Raw genomic sequence first — 16,453 nt, forward strand, 5'->3', positions numbered from 1 at the left:
TTTTTGTATTTTTTTTAGTAGAGACGGGGTTTCACCGTATTAGCCAGGATGGTCTCCATCTCCTGACCTCGTGATCCGCCCGTCTCGGCCTCCCAAAAGTGCTGGGATTACAGGCTTGAGCCACCGCGCCCGGCCTTATATTTTATTTTTAATGGGTATGTTGAAAACTTTGTATAAGAGGGAAGATTTAGCCTCACAGCCTGCACACTTTTAACTGGCTATTTCATTTGTTTTTTCACTTGTTTCTTCATTTGCTTTTTCATTTGTTATTTCACTTGCCTCTTCCTTGTTATTTGAACAGTGCCGTAGTAACTTTGAGACCATGATTAAGTAATACAGATTACAAAAGGCCTAATTCCAGAAGTCTGTGAGAAAGAGTGTAGAATCCTAGGATAATGCTAGGGAACACCAAACTGCCATCCTATTTTGGATGTGACTTTTCAGAGTTTAAGATTATCATATAGTTCTCATAACTGTCCCCAAATCCATGTGTATACTTTTTTTAATCAAAAAAGTTGTTCTGAAGTTAAAGCTTCTTTGGTAAATGGCATAAACGTTAAAAAAACATAAAGCATTGGCTCAGTGTTTTAATGACTTTAGAAATCAAATAATATCTTCATGTCTTCATGATATCCTAAAATTGTTTTCAGTGTTTTAATGACTTTAGAAATAATAAAATGTTCTATTATAGTTTAAAGCTGTGTTGGAAAATGAGGTATGGCAAGACGTCTATCTTAAACAGTTGGAAGAAATGGCATTTTTTTCTGTTTTTAGAATTGTTGACATAAACTGCTATCACTAAGGCAAACTATTTACAAGGCATATGTTTTTAGAGTTATTCTCCGTTTCTAAATTTGGATTTTTAGTTCACTAAGTGAGTCTTCCTTAAACAAATTGATTACCACCCTCCCTGCAAAAAACCCTTATTCCCATGCCATATATCATCCAGAAACGGATACACTCTTGTGTAATGCAGTATTTGCTAAAGACAGAATAGCTTTAAGAAAGTAACATTGACTAGGTAGCTCCCAAAGTCATTAATTCTTATTTTATCTATTTATTTATTTTTTTGAAATGAAATCACCCAAGCTGGAGTGCAATGGCATGATCTCGGCTCACTGCAACCTCCACCTTGTGGGTTCAAGTGATTCCCCTGCCTCAGCCTCCCAAGTAGTTGGGATTACAGGCGCATACCACCACGCCCAGCTAATTTTTTTGTATTTTTAGTAGAGACAGGGTTTCACCATGTTGGTTAGGCTGGTCTCGAACTCCTGACCTCAGGTAATCCACCCGCCTTGGCCTCCCAAAGTGTTGGGATTACAGGCATGAATCACTGCTCCTGGCCTATGTTAATATTTTTATATGCAATGAATATAATATGTTTCATTGGGTTCAATAAGGAAAATAAAATAGTGTTGATATTTAAGGAAATTGCTAGACATGGGGTAGGGAAATTGCATATATTTATATAAGAAAATAAGCCATCCTTTTTCTCCCCTTCTTAACAATATGTCTTTGTAGTTCAGTCTTGCCAAAAAAAACAACCTCTACCTCCCACACAGTCACGCGTGCAGGAGTGTGCCCACACTCAGTTAACGAAGGTTTCAGGAGACAGATCTTAGAAGTGAAATGGAAGTTTCGGAATGTATCCTACTCCATGTTTTACCTAGTCAGATTATGAAGGAGAATGACCATGAAGTTAGACAATTGAGAAAGAGTTTTCTCCTATAAGGTGTCCTGCTTCTAGGGAGAAACAGTTAAATCATGTGTTTCCATGGTAAGTGTTATAATTCCTTGTATTCTTAGCAAAGGATTGTAAATGTAAAAGGGAAGTTACCATAGGAAACTTAAGAATTTTAGATGTAAAATAGTGAAAATTTGTTTCAGGGATATCTAGACATTTTGCTAGGTACTTTTAAAAAATAATATGGATAAGCATGAAGTCAAATTAATTTGAATTTTTAATCAAAAATATTTTATATAAATTCTCCATTTTATTGCATTTAAAAATAAGCCTGTATATATTTTACACCTGTGTAAAAGAATACCAGTTACATTTCAATAGAGGAATTTTATCAAAACACATTTTCAGTGAATATCAACATTATTTCATAATTGGGTAAATCTGGCATAGCTCTTTTGTAGACAATCCAGTTATATCCTGAGCCATAAGCCTTGGGACATAATTGGATTGTCTACAAAACTGATTTTAGTTCAAACATTTCATGTTGAAAGTTACCTCTATCTCTAAGAAGTTTTTGGATTATTTTATCCTGAACACAATGCCTAAAATAGAATACTGGACTAAAAATACAAGTTTGTTAAACTTCTGTTTTCCCAAAGGTAACTAGGATAAATAGTTTGACAAACTTTCAAAACTTCGGAAATAAGTTACAGGAAATTCAGCCAAAACATAATCATGCTTCTGTTCTGTATTTCAAAGGTCAAATAGTTTTTTCTAACTGAAGCAAGTATTTTTAGCCATTTTCTTCTGTAATAATAGAAAAATGTGGTAGCTTTTCCCATTGAGCTTGTAAATCTTAGCTAATCTGGGACGCATTTGGAGTCAGAGCTATCTGTGCTATAAGTAAAACTAAGGGTCCCAGTTTGTTCTGGAGGAAACTTTGCAGGGTGGTTCATAAAAGAAAACAAGAGTTTGCCTGCTTTATTTAGTGGACTTTTATGGAACCAAGACCTAGCCATAAGCCGTTGACTCTTCTTACATTTCCCTCCTCTCATGTAAGTAGCAATATAATTTCCCAGAAGGCAAAAAAGATGCTAAGATCATGTATTTTTGGTAGTCAAGGTATTTTGGCCTTACATAAAATTGATGCCTTGATCCACATCATTTAGAAAAATAATGAGAAAGGCAGTAAAAGTAGTCAGTAGTCTGGAAACACTTAGAATATTTTTAGGGTTTTTAAAATTTTTTAGAGTATCCAAGAGAAACGAAAGCGTGTGTCTACACAAAGCCAAAATGTAGAAACCACCCAGATGACTAGATAAACAAATGTAATATATTCCCAGAGTGGAATACTAGTTAGCAATAAAAAGGAATTAGCTGTGTGGATATAACATGAATGAATCCCAAAGTTATCACACTAAGTGAAAAAGTACATGCTGTAAGATTTTATTTTAGAAAATTCTAGAAAATACCAACTAATCTTTAATGACAAAAAGCAGATCATTAGTTTCTGAAGGTTGAAGTAGGGGAGGTGAGAAGTAGTGGGAGAAAATTTTAAGGATGATTTTTCTTTCTTTCTTTCTTTTTTTTGAGACCGAGTTTCGTTTTTATTGTCCAGGCTGGAGTGCAATGGCGCAGTCTCGGCTACCACAACCTCAGCCTCCCAGGTTCAAGTGATTCTCCTGCCTCAGCCTCCCGAGTAGCTTGAATTACAGGCGCCCACCACCACACCCAGCTAATTTTTTGTATTTTTAGTAGAGACAGGTTTCTGCATGTTAGTCAGGCTGGTCTTGAACTCCCAACCTTAGGTGATCTGCCCACCTCAGCCTCCCAAAGTACTGGGATTACAGGTGTGAGTCACTGCACCTGGCTGAGGATGATTATCTTGATTGTAGTGGCAGCTTCACAGGTGTATACACATTTCAAAACTCATCAATTCATGCACTTTAAAATTTATTATACATCAGTTATCTATCAATAAAACTTTTCAAAATTTACTTGGAATATCTAATCACCTGTAACTGAAAGTTTCAAAACTCAGCTAAGTATTTACACCTTTAGTATGCTATCCATAATCTGCATATATGTTATTTGTATCATTGGCCTTGTTACATTATAGAGTCTTCCCCTGGGGGATTGGTTCCAGGAATCCTCACAAATACCAAAATCCTCAGATGCTCAAGTCCCTTATATAAAACGGATACTATTTGCTTATAACCTACATACATCCTCCTGTATACCTGAAATCATTTCTAGATTACTTACAATAATACAATGGAAATGCTGTGTAAAAGCTGTTATACTGTTATAACTGTATTGTTATTCTGTATTGGGAATAATGGCAAGAAGAATAGTCTGTGTACAGACACAACCTTCCATTTTTCTTCTCGAATATTTTGATCCATACTTGGTTGACTCCATGGATATAAAAGGGTGACTATATTTGTTTTCATGCCAAATTCTTCCCTCTTTGATTAATAATACACTCTCCTGCCACCAGTAAGTAAAGTGTCTTTTTTTAATTGATTCTTTCAAGTCTAATTTAGGTGAATCCTTAGGTTAGTTATTCTTAGTCATGGCTCAAATATAGGTTTAATGAGAAGAGTGTTTCTATAGCCCTTCAAAGGGTCAGATATCTCCTTAGGTAACATGGAATGATTTCCCTGCTTACTGACATCTCTAAGTTATCTTTCTTTATAAATCTGCACAGTTGGTTCTGCAGTGTGTGCTGACATAGAAATTCAGTTGTTAAATGAAGTAAAAAGTAAAAATTTCATGGCTTTTAACAAACATAGTGGCCAATTTCAAAGCATCAAAAACATGGAGAGTCTAGTCTACACAGGATACTAGTTTTAACCTAATAAAAAGTCAGAATTTTATTTAAAGGCTAAAATAAAAAGTTATAAAAATAATATGAAAATTACAGCCAATTTAGTTATTTTAGTTATGACTTACAGGTTAGTGTTATATATTTGTTGTGCTACAAACATGAGCATACCTTCTCTGATCAAAAGCAAATGAAAGTCTTTAGGATATTCTCAAATACTCCCATGTTTTGTCACAGAACCCTAGCCATCAGCCTCATCTGGAGCCTATAATTGTATTCATTTTAAAGTTTGTTGTTAAATACATTCTCATATTTTAAGAGCAATATAGATTCTTCAAGGAATTATAAGTTGTTTTATGCTCCAAAGTAATCCATTCACTCTGCCCTTAGGGGGCACAGAAAAAATAATTACAATATTGTGTGATAAGTGCTGTGTTCAGGGTGTTAAAGACATGACATCTTTGTGTCTAATCCAATCTCAAGATTGAGATGGGATCACCACGGAGAGTTTCTTCAAGAAGATAGTGCCTTCACCAGGTCTTAAATAATATAGAAGAAAGGCATGGTATTGAGGGCATGTGTCCTCCCACAGACAGACTACAACGAATGTAGTATCATTGTTTTTAAAGTCACTTCTCACTTTATAAGAAGAGCATGAGGAGGTGTCAAAAGTAGAAGATAGACAGAGTCTCGCTCTGTCACCGAGGCTGGAGTGCAGTGGCGCGATCTCGGCTCACTGCAACCTCAGCCTCCTGAGTAGCTGGGACTACAGGCATGTGCCACCATGCACAGCTAATTTTTTTGTATTTTTAGTGGAGACGGGGTTTCACCATGTTGGTCAGGCTGGTCTCCAACTCCTGACCTCAAATGATGCGCCCGCCTCGGCCTCCCAAAATGCTGGGTTTACAGGCGTGAGCCACCACACCTGGCCGATGGCCTCAGTGTTCTAATGTAGATGGAAAAGAAATAGACATGGACTTCACTGACTGGGCATGGTGGCTCACACCTGTAATCCTAACACTTTGGGAGGCCAATCGCTTGAGCTCACGTGTTCAAGACCAACGTGAGCAACATATAATGTGAGACCTTGTCTCTACAAAAAGTTTTGAAGAAGAAAAAAGAAAAGAAATGGACTTCCCTGAATAGGGGCTTGAGAGAGTATGCCATATTTGGAGTAGTGACCATGAGGATGTGAGAAAGAACTGACCAGGAACGAAACAAAACAAAAAAAAACAATAAATGATACTAAGGGTCCATCCAAAACCAAAGACCATTAATTTGTAATGATAACATTCTGGATAGTTGTGTGGGTTTTGTTTTGTTTTTTTTCCTTTTCCCTTAGCATTTCTCAGCAATCTCAGTATAAAAACGGAACAAACACACTTTGGCATTGCTTTGGGGTTGGGATTTGCTGGGCCGAGTTAAAATTATATGTACATCAGGAATCTAAAAGGTGCTTATGCTGTTTTGAATGATCAGTCCTGAATTCAAGCTTGTAGGGAAGGAGGAAAAAAAAATAAGATACCAAAAGAGAGCCAATAGACTAGAATAGTAAGGAGAGATGGGTCTGGAGTCTCTGAGGTTGGAGGGCGGGTAGAGTGGACATGAGTTGATGCAGGAACTGGTTAGAAAAAATGTGGTGAGAAAGTAGGATAAGTGCATGTAAGATTTTTGGGAGAGAAATTTCTAAGCCAGTTCCAGGGTATGACTGACAGAATTAATGATTGAAATACAGTGATGAAGTGGTCAGTATCATTTCAGTGTAAAGGCGATCCCGGCATTTCAACAATGGGTTATTATATGGGTTTTATGTGTGGATGTCATAATTCCCATGTGATAAATGCAGTTGGAATGAAGTGAAACGCTGATCGTCGTCTCAGAACATGACTTAAGATTTTAGAATTGGTTTGGTTTCAAATAACAGGATCTTAGTGGCTGTGCAATGGGTGATTGAGTGGGGTGGAGATGAAGGTCACTGGAATCCAGAACATTCGGGAAGCTGTCAGGTTTAAGTGAATTGTCCATTTAATACTGAAGCATGTTGAGGCATAGAGAATACTTGGAGTGGCAAGAGACTTTGACCAGGCTCCAGAATTCTCCCGTATATAAGATGGAGTAATGAAGAGATCAGTACATTTGAGTGCAAGAAGCTGTTTGCCTTGCAGGGAAGATGGGCAAACAATTTTGGCATTTGGCCAAGACCCTAGGTCCCCTCTCAGGACATTGGGGATTGTTTTTTTAATGTATAGGATTGAAAAGAAAAGGAATTTTATTGATACTGTTAACAAAATATTAAATAGAAATTTGTGATATAATGTGCTTCTTTTTAATGTATAAATAACAAGATCTAAAGCTAGGTGCAGTGGCTTACTTATACTTGTAATCCCAGCACTTTGGGCAGCTGAGGCAGGTAGATCATCTGAGCCTGGGAGGTTGAGACCAGCTGGGCAACAAGGCAAAACCCTGTCTCTACAAAAATACAGAAAATTAGCTTGGTATGGTGGTGTGCCCCTGTGTCTGTAGCTACTCATGAGGCTGAGGCAGGAGGATTACTTGAGCCTGGAAGGTCAAGGCTGCAGTGAGCTATGATTGCACCACTGCATTCCAGATTGGGTGACAGAGTGAGACCCTGTCTCAAAAAGATTGGGAAAAAAAAAAATCTAGAAGCACATCTTATAACATAACCACTGTAACATTGAAATAGCACTGATCATAAATGGTATTTTAAAATATTTGCAGCAACTACGATGTGATACGAAAACATCTGTATGTTCTATTGGTGAAAAGTTAGGTACAGTGAATACTAATGGTGCATACTACATTGGAGAAAATGTTGATAAAGTTAGCGAAAATTAATGTATAATTTTTTTTTTAACCCCATCCAATTTTACCCCACTTCAGAGACTGAATTCTGTCATGGTCCACTGGTTAAGCAACTCTGGTTTAAAGGATGGTATATCCAGAAGGCATAAACCTAAAGAAAAATAAGTAGTATTTACATGCAGGAGAATTGTAGCTGAGCAGTGGCAGCGTAGAGCTAGGAGAAGCTTTCCATACTTCAGGACCCCGTGGCCATTGTGGAGGTGAGGGCTGGAGATGGTGGGGCTGTGCCTCAGTGAGCAGACTTGACTCAGAAAGCTGTGTGGAAGGATGAGGGAGTTAGGCCAGTATCCCTTGTGATAAGAAACTGTATGTATTCCAAATCAAACCCAAAAAGTAGAGGGAAAGGAAGCTGATAGTCTAAGTAAAGATGTTTACGATAGGTGGAGAAGCACAGTGAAAATTCTTAGGAGGGTAAGAAACAGTGAACAGATAGAGAAAAAAGACAAGAGTAGTAATGAGGGTGCTACAGTGAGATGGGTCACAGTGAGATGAACCGTTTTTGAGGTCCTAGGCAAATACAGGCTGAAACCTGGGATGTTTGGAAACCCATGAAGGCAGGCCTTCTGGAACCATCAGAGTAGCAGCCCACAGCCTTTGCTCAGGCTTCCAGGGAGAATCCTGCTGAGAAATTGTTGGATGTCCCTGAAGACATTTTACCCCATTTTAAATATTATGTTTGTGGTGGAGAAGCCTTGGGCTTGTGTTTTTACTTCTGATGGCTTTTTTTTCATTCTCCTCCTCTCTCCCTGCTGGAGAATAGAACATATTCTATCCAGCTCAGGATAGAAAAACCTGAAGTCAGAATGAGACATTTAATAGCAAAGTGTGAAATAGTGTTGGGGATTGGGGAAGGATTGATGTCTTATAGTAAAATCATCAGATGCTATTTTTCCTACTTTTTTTTTTTTTCTTTCCTGTGGGTTCCAAACACAAAACCATATGAGAGTTGGTGAGTAACAACAAACTTTAAGAATTACATTTTAAAGGCCAGACTTGCCATTCTATAATAACCATTCTATAAGAAGGAGGATTTGGGAGTGTCTTGCCACAGTAAGGAAAATAACAAAATGAAAACAAAGTAGCAAAATGTATATGGGGGAGTGGGGGGATTAATATAACTAGACAGACTTTAAATATATGTAACTTAATTTTTAGTCATTTGAAATGGATCGAAGAATTAGGTCATTTTGATTGGGGAATGTATTAACTTTAAACTAGATGCTTTTCGTCTGTTTTTAATCTGTCTGTACGGTTACTCTGATGAACGTTTTATTTCTTTAAACCTAACATTAAATATGTGAATCGGTAGATTGATTCTCTTTGGCTTTGCTGTATTTTTAATTAGGAATTAGCACTGCGCAGCCAGTTACCAACACTGGAGCAGGATGCTGGGACTCCGAATCCGGTGTCTTCTCCCGGGATGTCTCAGGAATTGAGAACAATGACGACCAATAGTTCAGATCCTTTCCTTAACAGGTTAGTGAAAGTTGCTACTGATGAATGTCTGAAAAGGATCATTGCTTTAAAATCATTCTGCTTAGTGCTTGTAATAGTTATTTGGAACATCTGTGTGGGCCAAAAACCATAGCTGTAAATGAATCTCTCTGTAAATGGCAAGTACATGCAGCGGTGAGGATTAAAAGTTGTCTCCTGTGAGAGGAAGTGAGCTGTTCAGACTTGTACAAGGGATACTTATTCAAAGTCACAACGTGTTTGCTTCTGCCTATACTGTTGACTAACAGTTACTTAAAATTACAGAATCATGAAGGAACATGTGAATGCCTTTCTGTGAAAGCAAATGAATTGCATGGTAAACCTATTTAGGATTGCATTGTAAGGATCACTGGAAGGAATTTTCCGCATAGCTATTCAACCTAAAATGTTTTACCCAGCAGCACTGTAAGGCCTCATGTTCTTACGGGCTATAGTCCAAGGAGATAAAGTGTAAGGTTGTGCCTCTTTCAAAAATGCATTAAGATTAACGGCAGTATTTGAAAATAACATAGCTTAGGGATGCTTCTTAGTGAGTTACCACAAATCCTGGGTTTCAGACAGATTGCAATATTATATAAACTGCCATTTTGAAGTCTGTAAGCTGAAACAGGTCATATTCTTTGCCTAGGAAGTCATTTAAGATTAAGATTTAACTAAAATTAATTCTTCTAGGTTGTAAAATATCTGTGGAGTTTCAAACTTTTTAAAATATGGGAATACTTTGCGCTTTGGATTACTTTCTTAAACACCTAAAGGTATTTTGCGCTAGGAAAACTATTACATCACCTTTTCAGTTCTCACCAATTAAATTGGAAACTTAGTAATTCCAAGAGAAAATATCTTACCCTGCTAAAAATATTTAGTGCAATAGAATTCACCATTTACTCAGTTTTTAAGGTTAGTGCTGGTGGCCTAGTTGGAAGGTTTGATTTTGAAGGCCACCTAAAATGTATTTTAAGTTTGTATTTACTCTTCTGACAGTTCTGTCTAAAAGTAAGTGTATTTATATAAGATTATAGTTCTAGACTTAAACTGAGGCTAATTAAGAGAGGCATAGCCTCAAAACTTTTTTTCCAGCAAGGAAAATTTCATCTCCATGTAAAATTTCATCTCCTGTCTTATTGAAGGACCTATATTAATCCCAGGGATAAAAATTAGACCATTTTAAAAATGGATAGGCTGCATATCTTTCTGACAGTCACTTACGAAGTTTTTCTTCTTAAAACTTTTGATGAGAGCTGGGCTACAATTTGAGATTCTGTTTTCTGGGAAGATCAGAGTGGCAGATAATCAGTGTTACTAATCTAAGGGCAGAATTATATATGCATTATCTGCAGTACCCCCAGTTTGTAATAATAACATACATCTGACTTTGACTTTTTTTTGTTCTTTAAAAAAAAAAAAAGAAAACTCTTGGCTATGGTGCCTATAATCCCAGCACTTTGGGAGGCCGAGGCAGGTGGACCACCACCTGGGGTAAGGAGTTCAAGACCAGCCTGACCAACATGGTGAAACCCCGTCTTTACTAAAAATACAAAATTAGCTGGGCGTGGTCACGCATGCCTATCATCCCAGCTACTCGGGAGGCTGAGGCAGGAGAATCACTTGAACCCAGGAGGCGGAGGTTGTGGCGAGCCAAGATCATGCCATTGTACTCCAGCCTGGGCAACAAGAGTGAAACTTCATCTCAAAAACAAAAAGACGAACAAAAAAAACCCTCTTGATGGTTTTTCTCTTGTTTACTCTTTGATTTATATATATTCCTTAAGCTCTAAATACTTTTTCCCCCAACTTGCCATAGCATTGACTCTTGGTAGTAATGCAAACTTCCCTTATCTCCCTTTTACTTTTGAGATCCCTCAAAGCTCACTCAGATGTCCCCCTCCATGAAACCTTTTACCCTTTACTTTCAGGCTCCCTGTTTGTTCTGAAAGTACTGTGCTTACATAGTTCATATAGCCCCTGTATATGATTCAGTAGTATATTTGTTCATTTCCCTCCTTCAAGTTGTAAGTCTGTCACAAAACACTGTTTGTAGGTGGTGGTGGTTGTTAACCTCATTATCCTCAAAGCCTAGTCTAATGCCTGTCATGTAGTAGCAGATGCTCAGTGAATGTTTATTGAATGAGTGGGGCCTGTAGGAGGTGAGGTTCTGCAGGGAGCAGTTCCTCGCCAGGAAAATGGCCCTGTAAACTCTGTCCTCAGGAATGCCCATGTGCTTCCCCTGTGGTTTGGAATGAACTCTGCACAACTCTGTAAGTTCAGCTCTTCAGTAATAGACTAAAATGTCTGATGTGTGTCCCATGCTTAGCAGCCGAATAGAGTGATGACTAGGACCAGGCTCTTGTCCCAGATCAGGGCAGGCAAAATACAAACAAACCACATCCTGAGGCCTTCTCATCCGTGGCTGCATTGTATATCAATGGTCTCAGAGGCAAATATGTGTTTTCTTGGATCTGTGTGAAGCTTTTGAGCATTGGCAAAATCTGGCAGAAGCAATAGAGTAAACCAGTGATTGCAGTATATACAATGAGGGGAGAGAGAGAACAAGGCAAATGCATTGTATCATTTAGGGAAGGTAGTTGGGGTACTGACTGAGCTTATAGCCTTGAGCAATTGTTAAAATTGTTTTTATTTTTTAACTTTTATGTAAGTTAAATAACTGCTTATTAAATGTACAAGCTGTAGAGAAAGTTAAAGTTCACACTCATGTACACAGACCATTGAAGAATAACAGCTGCCTTGATTTTATGCTTTTCTCCAAGATTTTCTAGAGTTAGTAGAACTGAGAATTTTCCAGAGTTAGTAGAACTCAGTGAATGCCCGCTGATGTCTAGATGCTACTAGCTTAGGAGAGTGTTCTATGTATCAGAGTAATGGATATTTACCATACTCGAATGTAAATCTGGGAAACCTTAACTTAGTCTAACATGAAAATCTGTGTGGGGTCATTTTATTTTCAAGGGATGTGCCTTGCAGTTTTTTGTTTTGCTCTTTCCTTTAACTGGAGCTATATGATCTCCTGTTTCCTTTCGTACTGAAGTGTTGGAGGCTTTTTCCTCCCCCGCCCAAACACAGAAGCAAGGAGATCAAGCCATGAGTATTCTCATCTTATCAGCAGTGACTCATCTATTTTGGCTCAGTCCTAAAAGGAATTCTGGTGGTTTATTTGGGGTTGATTTTTCCTTGGCTTATGTTCTCTGCACAAGAGCTAGGAATTTAACTTGAATCTAGTACAGACCTGTCTCCTCGCCCACCTGGAGTTTGTGTTTTGACCTCTCTGTCTGTGCCACCACCACCTGGAGAATTGAGACCTTGGGTTGTGTGGGTTCCTCCCCACCTCCAGATTCAAATGGTATTACAGAGAGGAGAATACTCATGCAGAGAATTGTCTGCCAGCCAGGAAAACTAACTGGGGGTATCTTTTTTTGTCCCTTATTGTCACCAAGCACAGAACCTTAGGAGAAATCTTGGCTCCTTAGGGCTGCCAGCTTCAATTAGGATTAACTTGTCTATTTCACTTCATAGCACAAGCCCTGTCTATAGCCCTGAGGGAGGGGCTTGTTTCAGACATTGCAGAGCAGAAATTTTCACTAATCCTCTTTGAGAATTATGTTGGTACTCAGCAGGTGTTTATTTTTACCTTGAATTGATTTTTAAAATTTTTTGTGTTGGTCTTTAACTGTCATGTTTTTGTAGTGGCACCTATCACTCTCGAGATGAGAGTACAGACAGTGGACTAAGCATGAGCAGCTACAGTGTCCCTCGCACCCCAGATGACTTCCTGAACAGCGTTGATGAGATGGATACAGGTTGGTATTCTTTATTCCTCTTAGTAACCTGACTTACAGTCGGATATGTTATCAGCAGGTCTAATAAGGTATTGTAAGCAAGATTATTCAGAAGAAAACCAATTAAAATCCTGTAAATTCGAATTACATTGAGCCTGCTTTGTCTCTATATGGTGATTTGTAACTGGTATTTTCCTAGTTTAAAAAAATATATATCATGAATTGGCCGGGTGCAGTGACTCATGCCTGTAACCCCAGCATTTTGGGAGGCCAAAGTAGGCGTATTGCTTGAGCCCAGGAGTTCAAGACCAGTCTGGGCAACATGGTGAAACCCCATCTCTACAAAAAAATACAAAAATAAGCCTGGTGTTGTGGTACATGCCTGTAGTCCCAGCTACTCAGGAGGCTGAGGTGGGAGGATGGATTGAGCCCTGGTGATCACACCACTGCACTCCAGTTTGGGTGACAGAATGAGACCCCTTCTCAAAAAAAAAAAAAAAAAATCATAAATTGGATATATTAGCTCTATTTGAATAAAACTCTGGCAACATGACTTATGTTAGCATGTTGATCTTAATTGGCAAGACAAACTGAAGAGCCTGTTAGAACATCTCTCTCCTTATTATCGATTTGTGTCCTTAATTTTGAGAAATGTCTACATGTAATTCAGTGTTTGTCTTCATCTTTTCTCTAAGAGTTTTTGGTCCACCGTAGGTGTTATGGGGCTCAGGAAACCAGATGGGAAAGACTAGGAGGTGGGGCCCACTTACTTTATTAGAATAGTTGCAGAAGGCCAGGTGCGGTGGCTTACACCTGCAATCCCAGCACTTTGGGAGGCCGAGGTGGCCAGATCACCTGAGGTCAGGAGTTCAAGACCAGTCTGTCCAACATGGTGAAACCCTGTCTGTACTAAAAATACATAAATTAGCCATGTGTGGTGGTGTGCGCCTGTAATCCCAGCTACTCAGGAGACTGAGGCAGGAGAATCATTTGAACCCAGGAAGCGGAGGTTGCAGTGAGCCAAGATCACGCCACTGTACTCCAGCCTGGGTGACGGAGCAAGACTCTGTCTCAAAAAAAAAAAAAAAAGGAATAATTACAGGGGTCTTGCAGGAGCTAAGAATACCTGCCTCACAGGGGTTATTAAGGAAGCATTTCTCCTGTGGCTTACCTGGCAACCATTGCCTTAAACTTGACAACTGCCAGACTGCATGAATTGGCAGGGAAATGAAGCTGTTCTTTAGCTACCAACTCTTTCGCTGACTACTTCTCTTCTGAAAGTGTTTAGCAAGGCTTTTGTGCCTGTACTCATCCAGCTCCTGGCTTTGATGCTTTCTACAATCCGCACTACCCCCTCCTCTCTGCTTACCTAGATTTTAAATCATCCTTAGGAGCCACTTCAAACCCATTTCACACATAACACCTTTACTTACTCCTCTAATCTGTATTTCTCTCTTCTCTAGACCCCTGTAGCACTTAGTGGTTTATATTAGTTTTTCTGAAAGTATGTTCTATTGAAGCTCTGAGGAATGTTAATGTTGTCATATGCAAAAAAGGCTTTGTGGCCGAGTAAGTTTGGGAAACCTAGAAGCAAGGCTAAGAAGATGTATTTCTTCAAAGCCCTCTGGGAAGCTTGTTTTGCTGTTATGAAGGTGCATTTCCTAAGGGTGGAATAAAGTATTCATGCAGTCCTTTTATTTTAATGTTTCCCAAAGTGTTTTTAAGACCCAGGAAGTTCTATACCACTCGTTTTTATGTTTAGTCTTATTATGGTGGTGCTTATCTGGAAGACAGGGTAGTGATGCTGTTGTGTTGTGTTCTTGTTCTTTCACCCCCTGCTGCATATAATTTTTCAAGGACTTTTTTATTTTTTTAATGACTCCCTTTAGTGCTCAGCACATAATAGCAATCGAGCTGTTATTGGATATCTGAACAAATGTTGAAGCAAAAGTAAACTCGGCATTGTTATTTTGTTATCTGTGAGTTGTTTGACCTGATACAAATTCTAGGTATCAGTTTAGGTCAGTCAGGAGCGCTTTTCTTTCCCTGTGCATTTCTGTATGCTCATATGATACAGCCCTGATGTTAGCTTTTCAAAAAGGACTTCGTTATCTCTGTGTGTGTGTTTCCACTAGGTGATACTATCAACCAAAGCACCCTGCCCTCACAGCAGAACCGTTTCCCAGACTACCTTGAAGCCATTCCTGGGACAAATGTGGACCTTGGAACACTGGAAGGAGATGGAATGAACATAGAAGGAGAGGAGTTGATGCCAAGTCTGCAGGAAGCTTTGAGTTCTGACATCCTTAATGACATGGAGTCTGTTTTGGCTGCCACCAAGCTAGATAAAGAAAGCTTTCTTACATGGTTATAGAGCCCTCAGGCAGACTGAATTCTAAATCTGTGAAGGATCTAAGGAGACACATGCACCTGAAATTTCCATAAGCCAGTTGCAGTTTTCTGGCTAATACAGAAAAAGATGAACAAACGTCCAGCAAGATACTTTAATCCTCTATTTTGCTCTTCCTTGTCCATTGCTGCTGTTAATATATTGCTGACCTCTTTCACAGTTGGCTCTAAAGAATCAAAAAAAAGAAAAAAACTTTTTGTTTCTTTTGCTATTATAACTACTGTTCATTTTGGGGGCTGGGGGAAGTGAGCCTGTTTGGATGATGGATGCCATTCCTTTTGCCCAGTTAAATGTTCACCAGTCATTTTAACTAAATACTCAGACTTAGAAGTCAGATGCTTCATGTCACAGCATTTAGTTTGCTCACCAGTTGTTTCTTCAGCTGCCTTTGGCCAGTGGAAAAACATGATTTACTGGTCTGACAAGCCAAAAATATTCTATCTGATATTAAATACTTAATGCTGATTTGAAGAGATAGCTGAAATCAAGCTGAAGACTGATTTACTTTCAGTATTTTCTTTTCCTCCTAGTGCTCTCATTAGCCACATAGTGACCTTGATTTTATTTTAGGAGCTTATAAGGCACGAGACAATTTCCATAGAAATATATTAATTATTGCCACATACTCTAGTATAGATTTCAGTGGATAATTTTGTGGGTGTGCATTTTGTTTTGTTGGGGTTTTTTATTTGGCGGGGCGGTGGGGGGTGTTGATTGGTTGGTTTTGTCGGAACCTAGGCAAATGACCATATTAGTGAATCTGTTCATAGTTGTAGCTTGGGATGGTTATTATAGTTGTTTTGGTAAAATCTTCATTTCCTGGTTTTTTTACCACCTTATTTAAATCTTGATTATCTGCTCTCTCTTTTATATACATACACACACCCAAACATAACATTTAAAATAGTGTGGTAGTGGAATGTATCCTTTTTTTAGGTTTCCCTACTTTCCAGTTAATTTTTAAAATGGTAGCGCTTTGTATGCATTTAGAATACGTGACTAGTAGTTTATATTTCACTGGTAGTTTAAATCTGGTTGGGGCAGTCTGCAGATGTTTGAAGTAGTTTAGTGTTCTAGAAAGAGTTATTACTATGGATAGTTCTAGGGGAGTGCTCCACGCCCTCTGGGCATACGATAGATATTATCTGATGAATTGGAAAGGAGCAAACCAGAAATGGCTTTATTTTATCCCTTGGACTCCCTTGGACTAATTGACTCCCTTGGACTAATTTTTAAGTCTCGGTTGGAAATCACTGAGTAGGTTCATAATGTGTATGACAGAAATAAGCTTTATAGTGGTTTACCTTCATTTAGCTTTGGAAGTTTACCTTTACCTTAGTTTTGGAAGTAAATTCTAGTTTGTA

The 16,453-nt window shown here is 38.6% G+C and overlaps 1 protein-coding gene across 1 annotated transcript in view; it reads left to right on the forward strand.

Annotated features, from left to right (window-relative positions):
• YAP1 (Yes-associated protein 1) overlaps positions 1–15,739 on the forward strand; it is a gene marked incomplete at its 5' end in the record, with an annotated part of 134,359 nt that extends 118,620 nt beyond the window's left edge. The window contains 3 exons of the mRNA XM_011926617.1: positions 8,740–8,870; positions 12,588–12,700; positions 14,815–15,739. Of these exons, the coding sequence (XP_011782007.1) occupies positions 8,740–8,870; positions 12,588–12,700; positions 14,815–15,053 (483 nt within the window). The remainder of the gene's footprint in view (positions 1–8,739; positions 8,871–12,587; positions 12,701–14,814) is intronic.
• Between the last annotated feature and the right edge of the window lie 714 nt (positions 15,740–16,453).

This window comes from Colobus angolensis, unplaced genomic scaffold, assembly GCF_000951035.1.
Source record: "Colobus angolensis palliatus isolate OR3802 unplaced genomic scaffold, Cang.pa_1.0 Scaffold7, whole genome shotgun sequence".
NCBI lineage: Eukaryota > Metazoa > Chordata > Mammalia > Primates > Cercopithecidae > Colobus > Colobus angolensis.